At 40.6% G+C, this 21,196-nt stretch overlaps 1 protein-coding gene across 6 annotated transcripts in view; it reads left to right on the top strand.

The window, feature by feature from the left end:
- hectd4 (HECT domain E3 ubiquitin protein ligase 4) overlaps positions 1 to 21,196 on the top strand; it is a 270,502-nt gene that overhangs the window by 225,398 nt on the left and 23,908 nt on the right. For all 6 annotated transcript variants that reach the window (XM_078227339.1, XM_078227343.1, XM_078227340.1 and 3 more), the window contains exons 59-68: positions 560 to 765; positions 2,128 to 2,307; positions 3,720 to 5,002; positions 6,376 to 6,583; positions 12,307 to 12,530; positions 13,157 to 13,308; positions 15,195 to 15,301; positions 16,229 to 16,352; positions 16,983 to 17,173; positions 18,713 to 18,859. In XM_078227339.1, coding sequence (XP_078083465.1) covers positions 560 to 765; positions 2,128 to 2,307; positions 3,720 to 5,002; positions 6,376 to 6,583; positions 12,307 to 12,530; positions 13,157 to 13,308; positions 15,195 to 15,301; positions 16,229 to 16,352; positions 16,983 to 17,173; positions 18,713 to 18,859 — 2,822 coding nt within the window. The remainder of the gene's footprint in view (positions 1 to 559; positions 766 to 2,127; positions 2,308 to 3,719; positions 5,003 to 6,375; positions 6,584 to 12,306; positions 12,531 to 13,156; positions 13,309 to 15,194; positions 15,302 to 16,228; positions 16,353 to 16,982; positions 17,174 to 18,712; positions 18,860 to 21,196) is intronic.

Here is a 21,196-nt window from a genome sequence, read left to right as displayed (position 1 = left end):
GTTATTTACCTCTCTACTAAAGGGAAAGGTTCCTTCCTATCCACCCTATCAATGTCCTTATTAGTTTTGTACACCTCAATCAGGTCTCCCCTCGGCCTTCTCTGCTTGGATGAAAACAATCCCAGCCTAACCAGCCTCTCTTCATAGCTGAAACACTCCAGCCCGAGCAACATCCTGTTGAATTTCCTCTGCACCCTTTCTAGGGCAATCACAATTCTTCCTATAGTGTGGCGACCAGAACTGCATACAGTACTCTAGCTGTGGCCTAGAGTATACAGCTCCATTATAACGTCCCTGCTCTTGTATTCTACACCTCTGTTAACAAAGGCAAATATCCCATATGCAGCCTTAACTACCTCTCCTGCTGCCTTTAGGGATCTTTGGACATTTATCCCAAGATCCCTCTGGTCCTCTGTACTTTCTAAAGTCCTGCCTTTCATTATTTATTCCCTTGCCACCCCCTATTTGAAATCTGAAGGCTATACTACTTGGAATACTTGTTCTTAAAATTTACAGTTGTAAACTATTCTAATCCTTTCATTTTGTTTTTATTGCCTAGTTCCTCTCTGTATAAGGCTCCTTGGGTTAGAGTGCTGGTATATGGACTCGGTCACAAGGTGCGGAGAAATGGACAACTTAACCTTACAGAAACTGTCTGTTACCCAAAAGATGCATCGCCAACCAATACTGGGTTGACTCCACCTCCCACCACAAATCAGTACCCCTCTGTTGTCATCCCTACTGACAAGCTGCATGTCAAGCTAGGTATGTCTAAGATTGGAATAACTGCAAACATAATTTCCAAAACACTCAAACTAATCAAATGTTAGAATGAAATATTAAGTTTTTTTAAAATATGCATATAATGGGCTAGATTTTGCAGTTAGCAAAGCAACGATGCTTTCCTCTCACCTTGGAGAAAGCTGCCCACAAAGATCTTGGGGATTGCTGTGGTGCGAACAAGCCTTTCTGGTGCCAGTTTAAATCTAACATCAAGTCAAGGGATCTTTAGATATCTAACAGCAGTAATGTCATCAACTGGGGTAAGCAACCAACACATTGAAATATTCTCACAAGCAGCAAACCAAGAAGGAAAAGCAGCTGAATCCCTTCACTTTTAACTTTAAATTTTTGCATATAATGACATAGATATGAGATTAAGATAAAATGCCATAAACTTTAAAATAATATAATATTTTTTTAAAAATATGTAATCTCCAATCATAATAGAAAAACATAACGTTCAACAAACCTAATTTTGCTTGTTTGGGTTCAGTGTGCTTAATATTTAAAAACGCAGCTGCATCTCATTCAACAACCTTTTAAGGATTTTTACAGAGGAGCTAAGAGCATAAGATAAGTTGTCCTCGGTTCATAAATTTTTAATTGAGTGCATTCTAGGAGGGCCTCAACAGTGCACCCTCTGGAGAAGCACAGAACACAGTAAGAGTTTTAACAACACCAGGTTAAAGTCCAACGGGTTTATTTGGTAGCAAATACCATTTAAAGCTCTTAAAACTCCATTAATACCATTAAAACTCTTACTGTGTTTACCCCAGTCCAACACCGGCATCTCCACATCAGAAGCACAGAACCACAGAGCATCTTCTGCATTCCCATGTTTAACTGGAGTTAATTGACAGTATGGCCAATATTGCCACAAAATACAGGTCAATAAAACTTGATCTTAAAAAAGCAGTGCTTCTTGATTGGTTGTTTTTTTAATTTTCTCTCCCGGGAATTATTGAGTTTCAGAAGCTGTTTCACTGTTGCTGGCAGCCCTGATTCAGACTGAGAGGAGCAGAAACTCACAAGTTTTGTTCCCCACATCCTCACCCAAAGGTTTTGTAGTCAGTTGTGGTGTTTACTTACCGCTTAGCTATGATAAGCTTTGCTCAGTTTGGGAATTAAACCAAGAATATCTGGTGTGTAGCTTCATGATGCACCACATGGTGTCTTTTCAGTTGGCTTTAGCACATGATCACTAATACCATTGACTGAAATAAGATTCCTTTAGACCCTTTTTCTCCTTTTCTGTGTAACTCTGTCTCCAGTGGTTGTTTGTTTTTGTTCTTTCCACATGGTTTTCTTAGGTTAATTATATATTTTTAACTTTCCTCTTCCCAGGTGTCTCCCCGCCACCTGGTGCGGTGCTGGTGTTAAACTCATTGCCTCTGGAATTTCCTCTAGCAATGGCATTTGCAGAACAGTTGCTAACATGGAAACTGGGAGAAAGTGACGGGAAATCCGAGGATGAACTTGATGCCATTCCTGCATCAGTTCTCCTGCAAGTTGTTGAACTGTTTGGTAAGACAAGTTGCCACGAACTGATTTGAGCAGTGTGTTTTTTGTACATTTTTTATTCATAAATGTAATTTTTTTTGATGTTATGACCAGGTGAGAAGGGGTGAACTGGTTCCCCATCTCAGTTGGTCACAACAAAGATTTAAGTATTTTTAACAAGGTGCTGCCCCCTCCAAATCAGAATGCATTTAACTATTTTCTCTGTAGGCAATAACGAGACAATCTAACAAGGTTTTCTTGAATCAAAGAAAAATAAAATTTATTAACTCCTAAATTTGAGAAAAATAATAAAAATGTGAAGTCAAGCATTTGGCCCTCATGATACATGAAGCCATTAAAGAACATATAGAGAATGTCCTTTGATTATCCTTGAAGCATAGATTTAAAGCAGTGCATCCGATTCGGGTTAGATGGTTTCTTAGATGCAGTCAGATGTAGAACATGTTGCAATTATTAAGAGATTTTGGTTCACTGGTAGATTTCTGGTAGAGTTTGCTTCTCCAACTGGGTAACATGCTTATTCCAAAAGACAGAGGGAGAGGGAGCAACCCTCAGCTTGTTTCCTCTGCTGAAGACTTTCTTGACACTGCCGATGTCACTTGTAATCTCTCCCGAGTGACTGGCAGCCTTGCCTTGAAATACTTTGCCCATTGTGTATTCCCAAGAGGTTTTGGGTGGGTCTGTCTCTGGCAACCATTGTTTAAATATCCAGTATTTTGCATTTTTCCTGTCTTCCTGAGACAGTTACAAATTTCAATGGGTCTCTAGATTAGAGGAAATATCTCTTTCCTCACACTCCCCTGAGGGTGATTCATTGATCCCTCAATTCCAACCTGGAATGTGGCCTGGCATTTTTAAGCAGTTTCTCTGTTCAAATTGCAAACATTCCAGTCAGTAGAAAATTTTAATCATATTTTAAAAAATAAAGGGACATAGCTCATAATATTATCCAGAGTCCAAGCTAGAGTGAATAAATTTGATCTTGATACCCAGAAGAAATGGCAATTTGTCAATGCCATACAATGCACAGGAACCGTTAGATCTGATTGGTATACTCTTACTGTTTGTGATACCTATTGTGTAACTGAATGTGTTGCAATTTAAGATCCACCCTCCAAGTTTTCTCCCCTTCTGAAGACATTGAACCTTGTATGATTCCCGAGGCTCTGCTAACATCCAAATGAAGCAAGCTAATCTGTCATGGGAGGATCAAAGCTAAGCTCTCGATCCGGCTGTGCATATGTTAGCTGGCCTCGTGGATTAGTGGTCAAGCACAGTAACCCTTGCTGATTTGTTATTTTCTCCCCCTCATGTGCAATGAATAAGTACTATGTGGATCTGCCTTAAGAAATGTTGTTAACTGGAATGTACTTTAATGCCTTTTTTCTGCATCTGATTACTCACCCAATTTATAGCCAACCTCTTGTGGACAACAGACCTGTCCCCCAGCATAAAAGAGATGATATTCCATCTATTAGCTGAGCTATTGCGCAAAATCCATCAGCTGGAACAGAAGAAGAATCCTGCTGGCCTATCTTCATCCATTGCCATCCAGTTAAACCCATGCCTGGCTGTTCTGATGGCAATACAATCTGAACTCCGAAAACTGTATGATGAAGAAACACAAAACTGGATGACTGGGAATAGCTCTGGTATTGGAATTGGAGTGACTGACCAGGGCCGTTTCTCCACCTACTTCCATGCCCTGATGGAGATTTGTCTTGCAGTTGCGGAGGTAACACTGCCCATCAATATGAGCACAGTGGTCAATGTGATGACTTCCACAAGTGCACCCAGCCTCAGCGATTCCTCTTCCTCCTCTTCCTCTTCACCAGGACAGACACCACAGAGCCCAAGCTTACTCTCCAAGCGGAAGAAAGTTAAAATGAAACGGGAGAAGACATCAGCAACAGGGAAGCGGCTCACCTCACGCGGCAGTGAGAGTGACACATCAATACTGAATATTGGTGGAAGTAAACCAGAGGATATGCTATGGTTCCATAGGGCCCTGACTTTACTCATGATCCTCCGTCACCTGACCAACAAGGACCCCCAGGGTCTAGGAGTGACAAATGATGCCATCTCAGATGCCTGCCAGGCTTTAGTTGGCTCCAGCTCCCACAGCAGGTTGTTGGTAATATCAGGAATACCAACGCATCTCGAGGAATGTGTTGTCCGAAGTGCCATTCGCAGGGCGTGCAGTGCACATGGTGGTGTCTTTAAAGATGAAATTTACATCCCACTGCAAGATGATGACCCTAAGAAGCTGAAAGTGAAAGTTGATAGCAAGCTGGAGCTGGCCAAGTCAACAACAGTCGACAGTATGGATGTAAGCAGTGGCAGCAGTGTGACACCAGCTATAAGTATGAGTGCTTCTGCCTCTACCAGTCAGACCTCAATTTGCAGCTCACAATGTGTTTCTCGGACAACAAGTGACCTTTCAGTAGACCAGTTTCAAGCAAGCCATGACATTGCTACACCACAGGGAATGATTGATCCACACACTGTATCTAGTCAAGAGAGCCTGGACCTATCCCTATGCAGCACGGGGAGTTTGGGGAGCCTTGGTAGTCTTGGAGAACCAATGGACAGTGCAGACTCTGCCTCTATCTCTGATGTAGGATCCATGTACACAGTCACGTCACTGGACAACAATCCACTTGTTACACGACCCATCAAAGGTTATGCTATTGTTGAGGTAAGATTAGGATTTACCAATCGGGCTTTAGTCTGTCTTTAAAATGTGTGAAGGATGTGGGGTTATAATTTAAAGCCTGGTCTTAATTCTCTCTCATTTCTGTAGAATTCATGTTATTCCCTTGTTAGGGCTTGCTGTGAAACATTCAAGCGCTTTTGCATTAGCAGTTATCAGTATAATTTCGGTTTTCAATCTCTGTTGTATTATTTTTCTTAAAGGAGGCTATTAAAGAGATAAATAGTACTATTTGAAATTAACCTCTGGGTCATGGGATCTGTTGATGCTTATTCTATTTGTGTGGTTTACGCCATCATTCAGTACAGTTTTAATTTTCAAATCTAACCAACCTGACTTTTTAAAGCAACAGGTTTAATTATTAGTTACTTTATTAGATTGAATGAGACTTTGGTTAATTTTACCTTTCTTGAATGTAGCAAAGCTCAAGATGAGTCTTGTTTATGTTTGCAGAGAAGGAATCTGGAAAAATATTGGAGTTATTTGGACCAGCAACATTTAGGATTACTAATCATTAACAGTTAACATTATTTCAGAGGAAACAGGCAAAAACCCTGCCAAATAGTTGATGTCAAGTATTTAAATTATTTTGCAATTCGAACCAAAATCTGAAAATAGGAAAGCAAAATGCTAGAGATGCGGAAACTCAAACAAAAATAGGAAATACTGTGAATACTCAACAGCTCTCCAGGTACGTGCGGAGAGAAGACAGAGTTAATGTTTCAAATCGATTGATCAGCATTCTGATGAAGGATAACAGATCTGAACATTTGGGCAGGGCAATCTTTGGAACCCTGATGTCAGGACCAAATGATCTCCTCAATGGCCACCTTCAGGCTCACCATCCAATTAATGGTGTGAGGTAGGATGTGGATATTGCCAGTCCACTCAGAGGCCCCACGGCTCTGAAACCACAACATCTGCATGAGAGGTGGGTGTTGTTGAGACAGGCCATGGAGTGAGAGGATGCCTCAAGTGCCTGTGGAGAAGTAAGTTTAAAAAGAAAGTTTCAAATCAGAGTGGCACAGCAGATGGGCCTCTCCGGATAGCCATTTGGTCAGTGAGGGTGACCTTCCCTGCCCGCAACCCAACCTTTGGGATGTGGAGGCTCTAGCTCAGTGACCAGCCACCAGAAAATGATTCTAATTAGGGCTGTTAATTACTTAAATTGGCTGTCCACCTTTGCTCAGCAGCAATTGATCCACATCAGGTCCCACTGCTGCCAAACGTCCCCCAGTTAGCAGGAATGCATCAGAGACATTTTGACGTGGCTTCCAGTCATTCTCCAAAATTCCCAGGAATAGAGTTCAAAAAAATTTCTTTTGGGGTCTCAAGGTGACTTTTTTTCTCTTTTGTAGGTGAGAGCGAGAGCAAAGATTGAAAAAATCCGTGCCAGTCTATTCAACAGCAGTGATTTGATTGGATTATCCAGTCTGGATGGAGAAGACGAATTGATGGAGATGTCGACGGAGGAGATTCTGACCGTCTCATCCGTAAACCAGAGCTTGTTTGACACCCAAGGCAGTTCAGCATTGGAAGACTATTTCACTGATAAGCTGATAAAAGGTGAGCAAAAGGACCAGTTTTCTGTGATTCATAAATTGAAGCTGCCCGTTTCACAAAATTAATCCAAAATCTTCCACATTGCTGTGCTAAACTGACACAAATTGGATTTATGATGATTTATGTGCATAGTTCCCATTTTTGGCTGCACTGTTCTAGTACAGTGCTGGAGAAAGTAGAGCTCCTTAGTGGGAAAACAGACCGTCCCCTATTTTCATCTTCACTGGGAGGAAAATATATTCAGCAATTAATTGCTCCAGGTCACTATTTCTAACCTATAACACAATATTGATGAGTTGAAAATTGGTGATTCATGAATTAGCTGTTAGTATAATGTGGGTTTGAAGAAAGCCAAGATATATTACTTCCTTGATTGTATTTTTTAAAATCCAGTTAAAACAGGAATGTTGGACATAGACATTAGGTCATTCAGCACCTAAAACTCAATACAGATGAGGGGTAGCAGCCAGTGATCATGACCATTCTCTCCTCAAAAATAACCTGTCTTGAAGCTTCCAAATTAGTATCCTCCTTTCTTGCATTTGTGGCATAAAAGTTGGTAACAATGACTAATTATTTCACAATGTATGCGTGTGTGTGCGCAGCATTGTCTTTTTAAGGTTTAAAGTTTATTTATTCGTGTCACAAGTGGGCTTACATTAACAGTGAGGTTACTGTGAAAATCCCCATTGTTTTTGAGTGATGGTTTATCATGAGCATCAGCCCTGCCTTTTAAAAATCAAGTAGTTGTCCAGTTCATCCATGGCAAAGTTCTTTCCAATGAGGCCTTAGATTGTGATGAAGTTTGCCTGTTACCATGTCACGGATAGAGGTACTGCAACTGGTTAATGTCCAATCTCACTCTTGTGTTTTGCATAGGATGACTGGCTGAAGGTTCTTTTGAATTTTTACTAACACACTTCAACTAATACCACCAAAAACAGAATTGGTCATTAATCTCAGGGATATTTGAGTGATGGTCTGCCCATTAAAGAGTTGCTGCGTTTGTTTATGTAGCAAAGTATTGAGTTCCAAATGCAGTTCAATATATAAAGAACTTTGAAACATGAAAAAGTGAACATATATTTATTACAGACACGAGTCAAATATTATTGCACTGAAGAGATAGGACAGAATTTTAAGGTCCTTCAGCCTCGGTGAGCATTGGCACCTCTTTCATTGCACCCCTCCCGGCCCAAAGTGCTCCCTCTCCATTTGGCTTTACCATCAAGACCCCTGGGCCTCCCCTACTGTCTCTGCCACAGACCTCCACGCTTACCTTCATCCTGGTGTGAGACTTCAGATCTGGAGACTGCTTGCAGTCCCAGCAGTGGCCACCAGTCAATTAATGTGGCTGTGAGGCAATTGACATTGGCAGGGATGTGTTTCCCACCAACATTTCCAATGGCGATGCGGGGAACCCCATCATTCATAAAATTCTGCCCTAGTGTCATCTCAGTGTAGTAGATGAATGTATGGTGGTGTAGCTTCAAAATGCACATCATTTGCCTCGACTGGAGACCATTGGTGCAAATGAACCTCTGTGTGCTTATGATGAGTAACAAACTGTTAGACACACAAATAGTAGCGATGGAATATCAATCCTGAAGTAATATTTGGGCTTGTATATTTGTACATAATTTAAATAATAATGGGTGGTGAAGGGCATTAGTTTTGTGGACAGTGTTTTTGCCTGCGTTTGGGGTCTAGATAGGGTTTCTTTTGGGTTTGTCTATTACCCTAAAGAATGTTTCTGGTAATTGTTATTTCATTCATTTAAAAGCAATCTTATACATCTTTCTATAAATAAACATCTCCGTACTCTCCGCAGTTACACTTCTGCTTCCCACCAGATCTCAGTTACTTAACTTTGATGCAATGTGACATGATTATGTCAGTATCAGGTGCTCCTGATAAGCCTTTACTCTACCAACAGATTATCAAGAAAATGAATAATATCTTGATAAATATTGTAGCTATATAAAATTGACCCAGACATTGAAATATGATATAAAGCAATGGAGAATTAGTGAACATATTATCTGACCATCATAATCTTCTAGGCGCAGGCTGATTTGTTACTGATGCACATGCTGCCAAATCATGTATCAAGTTGCCACTTTCCAAACAAAACTATATTATAGATTTTTTGTTCTTTTTCATAAGTTTATGAGCTTCCCAGGGGCATGGGCTAATGTAGTTTAGTGCTAATTTTAGCTAAGTACATTGAGTGTAACAGTTACACACTCCTATGCAGTTAGGGAAAACCATGGACATGAAAAGTGAAAGTGGAGGCGCTCAGAATCATTATTATCCATGTGATTATTCTGTGCCTCCAAGAAATGTATTTATATCATGTTTCTTGTGCGGGGTTTGTTTTAAATTCAGCTCTGGTTTACACACACAAGCAGCTCACATGCTGAGAATGCCAAGCTAATGATTGATTTTAGCTAGGGGGATGTTTATTTTAATCTGACTGAATATATTTTTGTTTATTTGGTTTTCACCCTGGGGTTTCAGATTGGGTTTATGATTAGATTGATGTAGTCGTGTGCTTGAGGGGAGAGGCTAAGCTTACAGGGAAAAGCAGTTTCTGCTTGCATCTGAAAGAAGTAAGAGCTGTCTGTCTGTGGCAGGTGCTGTTTGGGACCTGTTAGAAGCAATATGCCTTTCTCTCTGTACCTCTCTCCAGAGGTGTTCTGGAGGCTTGAGAACTGGCAATCCAAGCATGTAATCCTGTGTGTTGCTAACTGATTTTTAAGAGGTGTGTAAGAGGAATATTGCTTGAATTGGAACTAATAGAGATGGGTTAGCAGTTAAGAACTGAATCTTGCCATGTTTAAGAATTGTTCAGTTGGTAAATATTAAGCTAATTCAATTTCTTTAAGGTAAGCTGTATTGTTAAATAAAGTCTGTTTTGATAAAAGCTTCCTAGTGTATCAATAGAATCACACCTGGAGTGAAACGCTTTATCCTCATACTAATGCCAAAATTAAAACAGTTGTGGTCTAGTCAGACTTCATAACATACTTTAGGGTTTCTGCTCTGGTACCCTAACACGCATCACAAGGTTTTTCCACAGATCGTTGTTATGTTGTATGTATATACATGTTTCATGTAATTATAGGCCGGTGAGCTTGACGTCTGTGGTGGGGAAGTTGTTGGAGAAGATTCTTAGAGATAGGATGTATGCGCATTTAGAAAGGAATAAACTCATTAACGATAGTCAGCATGGTTTTGTGAGAGGGAGGTCATGCCTCACTAACCTGGTGGTGTTTTTTGAAGAAGTGACCAAAATGGTTGATGAAGGAAGGGCCGTGGATGTTGTCTATATGGACTTTAGTAAAGCGTTTGACAAAGTCCCTCATGGTAGGCTAGTGAAAAAGGTTGGATCCCATGGGATAAAGGGGGAGGTGGCTAGATGGGTGGAGAACTGGCTTGGTCATAGAAGACAGAGGGTGGTAGTGGAAGGGTCTTTTTCCGGCTGGAGGCCTGTGACTAGTGGTGTACCGCAGGGCTCTGTATTGGGACCTCTGCTGTTTGTGATTTATATAAATGATCTGGAAGAAGGAGTAACTGGGGTGATCAGTAAGTTTGCGGACGACACAAAACTGGCAGGACTTGCAGATAGTGAGGAACATTGTCAGAGGCTACAGAAGGATATAGATAGGCTGGAAATTTGGGCAAGGAAATGGCAGATGGAGTTCAATCCTGATAAATGCGAAGTGATGCATTTTGGTGGGAATAATGTAGGGAGGAGCTACACGATAAATGGAAGAACCATAAAGGGTGTAGAGACGCAGAGGAACCTGGGTGTGCAAGTCCACAGATCTTTGAAGGTGACGTCACAGGTGGAGAAGGTGGTGAAGAAGGCATATGGCATGCTTGCCTTTATAGGACGGGGCATAGAGTATAAAAGTTGGGGTCTGATGTTGCAGATGTATGGAACGTTGGTTCGGCCACATTTGGAATACTGCGTCCAGTTCTGGTCGCCACACTACCAGAAGGACGTGGAGGCTTTGGAGAGAGTACAGAGGAGGTTTACCAGAATGTTGCCTGGTATGGAGGGGCTTGGTTATGAGGAGAGATTGGGGAAACTGGGGTTGTTCTCCTTGGAAAGACGGAGGATGAGGGGAGACTTAATAGAGGTGTATAAAATTATGAAAGGCTTAGATAGGGTGAACGGTGGGAAGCTTTTCCCCGGGTCGGTGGTGACGTTCACGAGGGGTCATAGGTTCAAGGTGAAGGGGGGGAGGTTTAACACAGATATCAGAAGGACATATTTTACACAGAGGGTCGTGGGGGCCTGGAATGTGTTGCCGGGCAAGGTGGTGGAGGCGGACACACTGGGAACGTTTAAGACTTATCTAGACAGCTATATGAACGGAGTGGGAATGGAGGGATACAAAAGAGTGGTCTAGTTTGGACCAGGGAGCGGCGCGGGCTAATTGTTCCTTGTTTCTCGTTTCAAGGCTTCATTCTATGATCATCTTGCTGGTGCCAGTACAGAGCGAGACTGCGGATAGTTGGGAACCTGTCTCGGGGGCAGGGAATTCATATGGTGTTCGTGGAAGTGGAAATGACGAGGGTTGGGAAGCATTTTCCGATCAGGGCCAGTGTGATCTCCTGGACTCGTTTTGATCGCCTCAGGGGGTCGGAGAGGAATTTCCCAGATTTTTTTTCCCCATATTGGCCCTGGGGTTTTCACTCTGGGTTTTCGCCTCTCCCTGGAGATCACATGGTCTGGAATGGGGGGTGGGGGTGAGTTAATAGGTTGTGATGAACAAAGCATCGTAGCTGTGAGGGACAGCTCGGTGGATAGGATATTGGTATGTAGATAGGCTGGAAAATTGGGCGGGGATCCTGGATTCAGGATTCAATCCTGGACCGGGGAGCGGCGCGGGCTTGGAGGGCCGAAGGGCCTGTTCCTGTGCTGTATTGTTCTTTGTTCTTTGTTCATAAATATATAGTGTAATCTTTCTTGTACATGGCATTCCAAATACAAACAATTAACATTTTGAGGTGGATTCACAATATTAACAGTAATGCTGTAAGCTTGACTATGTTTAGATTTATAAGTTTAATGCTGTGGATCTGTAGTAACACAATGTTTGAAAAAGATGAAACCATATTGTCGGCTTGTGTGAAGATTGAAGGAGCTTTTGAAGGTGGATGTTCCATCTATTTTTTGCTGCCAGTGCCTTGTTATGAAGTCCCTCTGAGACCTACCTCAATGCCTACATTCATTGTAATTATGCAATTATTTACATACTACTAGCTAAAACCCCACCCACCATCTGTCCCAGGGCATTGTTTGTTAAATCTCTCTTAGTTTTGTTGCCCTGTTTGCCCTCCCAGGTGGATGTAAAAGATCCCATGGCGTTTTTGTTAAAGAAGAACAGGGGAATTCTAATGTCTTGGTCTACATTTATCCCTGGAAGACAGCACAAGCAGATTACCTGGTTCTTTATTTTCTTGCTGTTTGCTGAATAGCAGTTGTATGCTGGGTTTCCTACATTATAACTGTGACTACACTTCAAATGTACTTAATTAGCTGAAAAGTGCTTTGCGGCATTCCAAGATCATGAAAGGTGCTATATAATTTCAAGTCCTTTTTATTTATCTTTAATGTTTAGAGTGAGGTGTATTTTCAAAAAGCGTATCAATAAATAAACCCCTTCAGTATCTCAATGTAAGAATGTTTGTTGTGCTCCTTTTTTACATAGGTGATAAGGTAGTTCCTGGAGCACGGGATGTTCTTGCAGAGATATTCCGAAGCTGTGTACATTCTGAGCAGGTGCTGAGTCTGGCTCCAGCCAAACCGATTAAAGTTTCTGACATCTTCCTCAGTAAAGAACAGATCAATTCTCAGACACCAGGAAACTTGTTGCAAATATTTTTCACCAATGTCCGGCCACCAAAGAAAGTTCTGGAGGATCAACTCACACAGGTATACACACTTCAGATGAGGTTTTGGTTGGTTTTGTTTGTATTTGGTAGATCAAGGTCAATCATTATGTATAGTATAGCTTTGGTAGCCAGTGATGAGGTTTGCCTATTACCATGTATTAGATAATTACCACAAGCTGTTAATGTCCAATCTCAGCTTTGTTGCTTAAAAATCTTTTTCTGAACACTCTTTAATTCCATCAAAAACAGAGCAACAGGTCATTAGTCTCATTAATATTTGAATCGTGTTCTTCTTGCTAAGTGGCAACACATGACCCTCCTTAGAGTGACAGCATACTGGCAATTAGGCAGGAGATTGCGGCCTCGTGACCATGTTGTGTTTCCTTGGCCACTGGTTTGGGACAATAGTAGGTTCTTGCTTAAGAAACGTACAGCAGTACGTTTAACACTGAAAATGCTTGTTGGTCATATCAACACTTATTTATCAGTTATTTGAGGAACTTTATTGTGCTTTTTTATTCATACAATTAACTATGTTGTGATATCAAATGTGTTTCTAAAATGTTATCTTTTCTGTCACATGCGAATCTATCCATTGTGTTAAGCGCACATTGCTTTGTATCATATGTAATTAAACCATTTCTGCTCTTTGTTTAAAATTGCAAGATACTACGAAAGTACGGCATAGCCAAACCGAAATTCGACAAGAGCAAGTACAGTAAAGGAGGAAAGGAGCAACACCCTGGGAAAGTAGTTAGCACAAAAAGACCGATTGCCAAACCTCCAGGCAAAGACAGGTCCGTGCTGAACAGCGTCAGGTTCGTTGTGTTTTTTGGGGTTCTCCCCTCTTCAATCAGGATTTTAGGTAGCTCAAAACATCACTTAAGGTGAGAGGGAAATGAACCTTGTACTCTGGCGCAAAGTTAAAAATCAACTTCTTGTACAATCTAATGGATTTATCACACCAATGCACATATATCAGCCACAAAATTTACACGAGATACTGATCTAGCTCATCATTACACTCATTGGTGCATAAATTACATCTTTTAGTTTGTACTTCATAGTAACTGCACAGCCATCCTCTGATTTTGTCAAGGAGCTCTGGTTTAAAATCGCACAATGCTGCAAACAGCTGCATGTACTTAAACAGTTATGCACTGAATATATTTGGGTGGAAATGCAATCATATGAAAAGAGAGCGTAAACAATTAGCCCCCATCAATGCTCATTCTACACATTTGTCATTGCAGTCTCATTCACTTTACTCTCTAGTTGTTGTTGATGCCAACTTCTGGGGAAGAAACAGCGTAATGAAAAATATGAATAATGTCAGGAAAATCTCCTGGGATTTTCCTCCTTGACTGCGTGAGGCTGTTCATTATGGCCCTGAACTTCCCTCTGGATGAGTGCCTCAACATATAACAAGAACTTCTCTTGCAGATGCATTGTTCATCTTCAGAATCTTCCTATTATAAATCCTTGTAGAACCATACAATCCCTATAGTGCAGAAAGAGGCCATCAGGTTTGCAGTGACTCTTCAAAAGAGCATCCCATCCAGAGCCTCTCCTCTGCCCTATCCCCATACCCTGCACATTTATCATGGTGAATCCATCTAACCCACACATCTTTTGGACACTAAGGGGCAATTTAGCAATTTAGAAATTGAGATGTTTCAAAAATAAGCTTTTAACTTTTTTTGTTTCTTAATTATTGAGTGCTAGTCACATGGTATTTTTTTTCCATTCAGTTTGTTCTCCTAACCTTCCTTTATCAAATGCAGTGATTGTGGAACACGTTCCCACATCTGCTGTCAGCCTCTTCTAGATTCAGTACAGGAATCTATTTTGCAGCAAGCTTAAAATATTTAGTCTCTATTTAGTCAGAACAATGTATGGGGCATTAAAGAGAAATGGTTGCAAGCTGGTCATGATGGGGTTAAATATTCCAGATTATAATATTTTAGGATATAGAGAATGGGAGAGGAGGAAGGATAGCCCTGTTGATTAAAAATAATGTTTTAACATTAACAGCACATAAAGGTAAAGGAAAGCTATCAATTCTGTGGAGACTCTATAATTAGAATTGAGTACTAAGAGAGGATGTAAAACTGTAATGGGAGTTGTCACTGGGCCTCTTGATATCAGTAATGAGGTGACAAAATTTAATTTGGACATTTTTGGAGAAGTTTGTAGATAAAGCAAAATTGGTGTAAGGGGACACTTTAATTTTCATATGGACTGAGAAGGGCAGAGTAGCTCGAGTCAGAAACGTAATTAATTTCTTGAGTGCATTCAAGCAAGCTTTCTGGAGGAATATGCTCTCAAAACCAACAAGAGGACAGACCACAGTAGGTTTGATAGTGCTAAACCAAACTTGGCTATTAACACGAAAGGAACATTTATCTGACAGTGATCACATGAGAACTCAGTCTTGAGTTGTCAAAGATAAGATTCCAGATTTGATACTGTTACATTTAATGAGATGAGAAACTGACAGCAGTAAACTGGTCACAACTGTTTTTGGGTAAAACCAGAGATCATAAGTGAAGCTTATTGCTGGTCTTTTTGGCTTATTGATGGTCTTTTTGGCAATATCTGAACCATCCAAAACTGATGACATCTGCTGTATTCTGGAGATCAAGTAAATAGTTTAAAATATAACAAAGTAAAACGATTACATGCTTTACTATTTTTGGAGCAGAACTGCACTGAGTGAAAAGAAACCAATTGTGAAAGCAAAGTCACCTGAAAAGAGCACCAAACCTGATGACAAGGACCCAGAGAAGTCACCAGCAAAAAAACAAGAAGGTAGGCCAGATTAGTTTTCTATATTTATTGTAATATTCGCTGAAGAACTAGCAATTTCAATAACTGTGTCCCTGTTTAACTGGTTATTTTCAAACTATTCATTGCCATTTTCACCATAAATAAAGCACAAAACATTCTGCTGCCTTAGCGTTATGTATTCACACATTGGGCAGTTTAATTGCTCTTTACAAAGTTAAATGTACTGTTTTTGCCAACAAATAATCTTAGTCACTTTTTGATTCATGAATTTGGTGCACCTGTATCCTTATACCAATAATTTTATTCATCTTATTTGTTTCTACCTTGGTTTTGTCAGAAAGTATTCAGTTCTTAACATATTTTACAGTGTGTCCATTTTTGCCTTTACTGATCTTAATTATACTAATTATTATCATCAGTAACACCAACCACTGTTCAGAAGTTATTGTCACAATATAATTCTAAAGTGAGACATTGTCATCAAACATGTGACTCCTGTCATTTAATTAATAATCTGGAATTTGCACCTTTTCGGTGTGATCACCACCAGTTAAACCTTTATTCCATATCGGCTTGCTAATATGTCAATAGTATTCAGAGCAATCCTTTAATATAAAATGCTTTAATAATAGGGTGAGGCTACGTCCTGTCGTTCCCAACCTGTTAATTAACATTCTGGTGAAACTGGACTTAAGCGGGTCGCAAAATTTCCTAAACTTAGTCTCCTACGTGAATTACTAATGCTAGCTCCCTTCCTGTGTTGTGCAAATCATCCTGTTAGAATTATTAGCAAGGTTGAAAAAGTTATTTGACTTGAAATAATTTCCTAGATTCAAGCATGGAAATTAAATTTACAGCTAGCTCGACTATTTGCTTTTGAGATGGCACAACACATGGAACATTGAAAATTTCCTTCACTAATGCTATGACTCTCTCAATCTCCAATAGTACCAGAAGAGAAGTATTTAACATTGGACGGTTTCCAGAAATTTGTTGTAGATCGGTCAAAGCAGGACATCCGCAGCGTTTGGCGAGCAATTCTTTCCTGTGGGTATGACCTCCACTTTGAAAGGTAAGAAGAGTTCAAGCATAGTGTCGCAAATCCAGCTGTCTAAAAGCCAGATACTTTTATAAGCTGCCGCGAATTAATTTTAACTGTTAAATGAGTAAAAGAATTTACGGAGACTGTTCGACTGGGTGCTGCATATGCGCAGTGGGCTAATTATCAACTTTGCGCACTGGTCTTTCTACACTCTGAATGGTATGGGTGACCCTTGACGCCACCCAATTTGGCTTGGTCTGAATCCAGCACAGCTTTGCGAGTCAGCCTCACCTTATTACTTAATGTTTTCAAGCATTATTCCTTCACTATTATGTATTCTTCTTACAAACATCAATAAAAATAAACTTATTCATTCGATTTCATTTGTCTCCTATTAATGTAATTTATTTTTCCTCCGATAATCGGCAAGGCTGAAACCCAGCACAGATTCAGCTCCATGATTGTCAGTTTTGAGACACTGTACCTGTATTACAGATAGAATTTCTTAGCAAGTTAATAGCTGGAATTTACACTTAACTACTTCGTACAATGCATTTATTTACAGATGTCATTTTGGTAACAGTTATTAATAAATCATGCTTCAATTGTGCTCGGCTGCAATCAAATTGCATTTTTAAACCATTTCCTTATCTACTACAGGTGTGCCTGCATTGACACAAGACATGCCCAGAGATCCTGCAAAAAATGGACTCTGGAGATGGATGTTGCACTTGTACAGTATGTCAACCGTCTCTGTCGCCATCTTGCCATCACTCCAGGTCGACTCCATCCTCATGAAGTATACCTTGACCCTGCAGATTTGCCTGACCCAAGGATCGCCTGTTTATTGAGTAAGCCTTGTACAAATAGTTACAGTGCAACATTAGTAGTATTAACAGTAATCACAGGTCTTCACTGCACATACAAATCTATTGCCCTTTAGTGAGCCTTTGTCAGTTATAACATGCCTAAAAATACCGCCTCCCCAATTTTTTGCCACGTTTGGAATTTCAGAGTCTTAGTTATTTTCTCAAAGTGGGTGGTGGTAAATGCAAAGATTCAAAGTGGGGAAAATGAAGTATCTGTTGGACCAACAAGTAGGGAAATCAATGGATGGCTTACCTTGAGTTGCTAATGTGCACTCTGGTGATCATTGAACAGCAGTGGTAAGTACTATCATGAACCAGCCAAAGAATATTTTTTGGGTTAGAAACCCTGGAAGGAATGGAACAAAAGGTTTATTTCCCAATCCCTTTTACTTTCCTCAGATTGTCTAGGTCTTGCATGGTCAGTTGGAAGTTCTATAACGGGCCTCAACATTTCTGAGTTAGGGATTGGAAGAATCAGCCATGGGGTTAGTTGTCATGCGGATATTTCTCTTCCACATCTCTAAACTCCCCACTTAGACAAGAAACCAAACAAATCAAAATTTCCTCTGTTTTGAGAAGACCAAATCCATCATCTTCATCCCCTACCAGAAACTGCATATCCTTGCCACTTACAGTATTTTATTCACCTCTTCAACTCCCGCCTCAGGTTGAACAAAACTATTTGCAACCTTGGCTTCCTATTTTACCCGGTGCTGATGTTCCAGCTCTATGCCCCCTCCATTTAAAAGAAGAATTAGTTTCCCCTCCATACCATCACATACCTCTGGCCGCAATTTGTCATCCTCTATAAATGCCGTTGCTCACATTCTGTATCGTGTCACACTCACCCATGATCCCTATCCTTGCTGGTCAAGCTTCTGCTGCCCAAGATGTCAGATTTAACATTCTCATTATGAAATCCTTTCATGGCTCTACCCCCTCCAGGTCTGAGAGTTTGAAATGTGTACCCTTGGACAGAAAATATGCATTGTTTCGTAAACACATTTATCAACAACTGTCAAAACTTACCACCATAGCAGTGATTTCAGTTTAAAAAGTTATTTGTCGAATAGTAGTAGGGCAGCACAGAGGTTAGCACTGCTGCCTCACAGCACCGGGGACCCGGGTTTGATTCCCAGTTTGGGTCAGTGTCTGTGCGGAGTCTGCATGTTCTCCCCATGTCTGCGTGGGTTTCCTCCGGGTGCTCCGGTTTCTTCCCACAATCCAAAGATGTGCTGGTTAGGTGCTAAATTCTCCCTCTGTGTACCTGAACAGGCGCCAGAGTGTGGCAACTGGGGCATTTGCCAGTGACTTCATTGCAATGTTGATGTAAGTCTACTTGTGACACTAATAAATAAACTTTAAAAACTTCAATGAACTGGGTAGGACCTTCTGAGGACATACATTGGCAATGCCCATTCTCAAATCACAAAGCGATTCATAGCCATGAAATATGTGAGAGATGTGTTTAGCCTTTGTCCTGTACGTTGCGTGCTATTCATTTTGCCGTACTGTTCCTAGATATTCCGATTGAAAGCCTTCGGCTTCGTTTCGCTCTACTTCAGTCCTTAAACAACACCCTGGAGACATTCTTCCTTCCTCTGGTGGAGCTCAGACAGACGCACACATATATGGACAGCATTGCATCACTGCTACGAGAGTCTAAAGGTCAGATGTCAGACACCCCTCCTTGTTGGAGCACTCAATTGTGTCAGCACTAATCTTATCATAATGTGCACTCATACTTATGGTTGGTTCGGAGATGAGCAAATGGAGTATTTACTTATTGTTCCATTATCTGTGTAACTTCATGAAGTATTTTTATTAATTTATATTTTTGGCCTCATGGACACTGGGTATTAAAAGTAGTAGGTGAAGAAAGTGAAGTTGAATGAATCATAATTTTCCAAAATTCTCTAGATTCATGAGTTACGTTTTTTTGGATTGGAAAATTGCAAATGTCACACTGAATGTCATAAATCGTAATATTTCCTTAATGGTGAAGGACTAGGAGCTGTGAAGCAGCTGAGGGATTTCGGAATCTGTTTGTACCTTCAAGAAAAGGCTAGTTCACAAGATACAAAGGCTAATGGAATACTGGATTTTATCTGTAAAGGATTAGTGTTCAAAAATGAAGAAGTGCTGCTTCAGTTGTACAAGAGACTTGGTTAAATGGCATCTGGGGTACTGAACCTTAGGAAAGAGGGCAGTACAGAATCACCCAGATGATTAAAGTGGGCAGTTTGCATAAATCTGGCTTGTGTGACTTCAGAATGTTGCAGAGGGTGATCTAATTGAGGTGTTTCAAATAAGACAAGGTTTGATAGGCTAGATACAAAGAAAGTATTTCTGGTGGGGAATCAAGATCCAAAGGCCTTAATCTTAAAATTAGTGCTAGGAGTGAAATCAGGACCCACTTTTTCCACATACTGGCTAGTGGCGATATGGAACTCTCTGCCCCAAAAGCTATGGGTGCTGGGTGAAATTAAATCTTATAGACTGAGGTTGTCACATTTTTGTTGGATAAGGCAATCAAGGAACATGAAACAAACGTAAACAGATTAGAAATACAGATCCAGACATGATCTAATTGAGTCATATAAGCCTTGAGAAGGTGAATTGCCAACTTCTATTGTTCCTGTGTTCTCTGGAGAGAGGACTGTTGGGCAGGGTTCTTTATTCTCAATGCTATCTAGTGTAGGCACCAGATGGGAACGGGATTTGGAAGAATTGTCCTGCACTTTCTGGGTTTGATTTGATTTAGTTTTGTCACATGTATTGGGATGCAGTGAAAAGTATTGTTTGTTGTGCGCTATACAGACAAGGCATGTTGTTCATAGAGTGCATAGGGGAGAAGGAAAGGAGAGAGTGCAGAATATAATGTTAAGAGTCATAGCTAGGGTGCAAAGAGAAAGATCAGCTTAATATATGGTAGGTCCATTCAAAAGTGATGGCAGCAGGGCAGAAGCTGTCCTTGAGTCAGTTGGTACTTGATCTCAGACTTTTGTATCTTTTTCCCGATGGAAGAAGGTGGGAGAGAGAATGTCCGAGGTGTGTGGGGTCCTTGATTATGCTGACTGCTTTTCCAAGGCAGCGTGAAATGTAGACAGTCAATGGATGGGAGGCTGGTTTGCGTGATGGACTGGGCCACATTCACAATCCTTTGTAGTTTCTTGTGGTCTTAGTCCGACAGGAGCCATATCAAGGTTTCGCCTCTTCCTCCAAACAGCTCACAATGTTCATCAGTAGTCCATCTCGCCTCTGTGCTTCCATTATATTCAAGTTAGGATTACATAAGACTGGTAATTTGGGGTCCTGTAGGCGACCAGTGCACTGGAATAGTATGTTAGCAGGACAGCTGTAAAGCAAACTGGAAAATGTTTCTTCAAAAGCTTTTGGAGGATTGAGGAGATGTGATTCAATGTGCATCCAACATTATCATCACAGTTTGATTACATCTTTTCCCATCTGCAATAAAACTTGGATGCCTCACCATAGAGCAATATTGAGATTGAGAACTCATCAGACCATGGCAACTTAACATGCTTCTTCCCATTGCAACTTCAACCTGCTAGAATTTCTTAGTTCACCTGTATTCAAAAGCCAATTAATTATTGACAGCTTTGTGCATTTTCAAGCCTCTTGCTGGGAATAGATGCTAATGGAATTAATTTTGTTTCAATGGCTGCGAAATTTCCTCATAGTGCCCGTGGAGGTTAAAAATAGTGGGGTAACTTTTCCAAACCACTTATAAGCATGCTGTATGATGATCACCATGTTATAGAGGGAAATAACGCAGGAGTACTATGCATGTACTAGAAGTATGCAGAGGGGGTAGATTACTATGTCAGTCAGTATCCAATATTCATTTGATGCCTGCTATTTTTGACTTTGTAATCTTATCGTAAGTGCATACAAGTAAGCAATACTCCTTCTCTCCACAAGCTCTGTGTAAAGATATCACCTTACAACTTGCAAGTGACTTGCTTTTGACTCTCTACTTGT

This window comes from Mustelus asterias, chromosome 13 (assembly GCF_964213995.1).
Source record: "Mustelus asterias chromosome 13, sMusAst1.hap1.1, whole genome shotgun sequence".
NCBI classification, from domain to species: Eukaryota; Metazoa; Chordata; class Chondrichthyes; order Carcharhiniformes; family Triakidae; genus Mustelus; species Mustelus asterias.
This window is presented reverse-complemented; position numbering and strand designations above follow the sequence as displayed.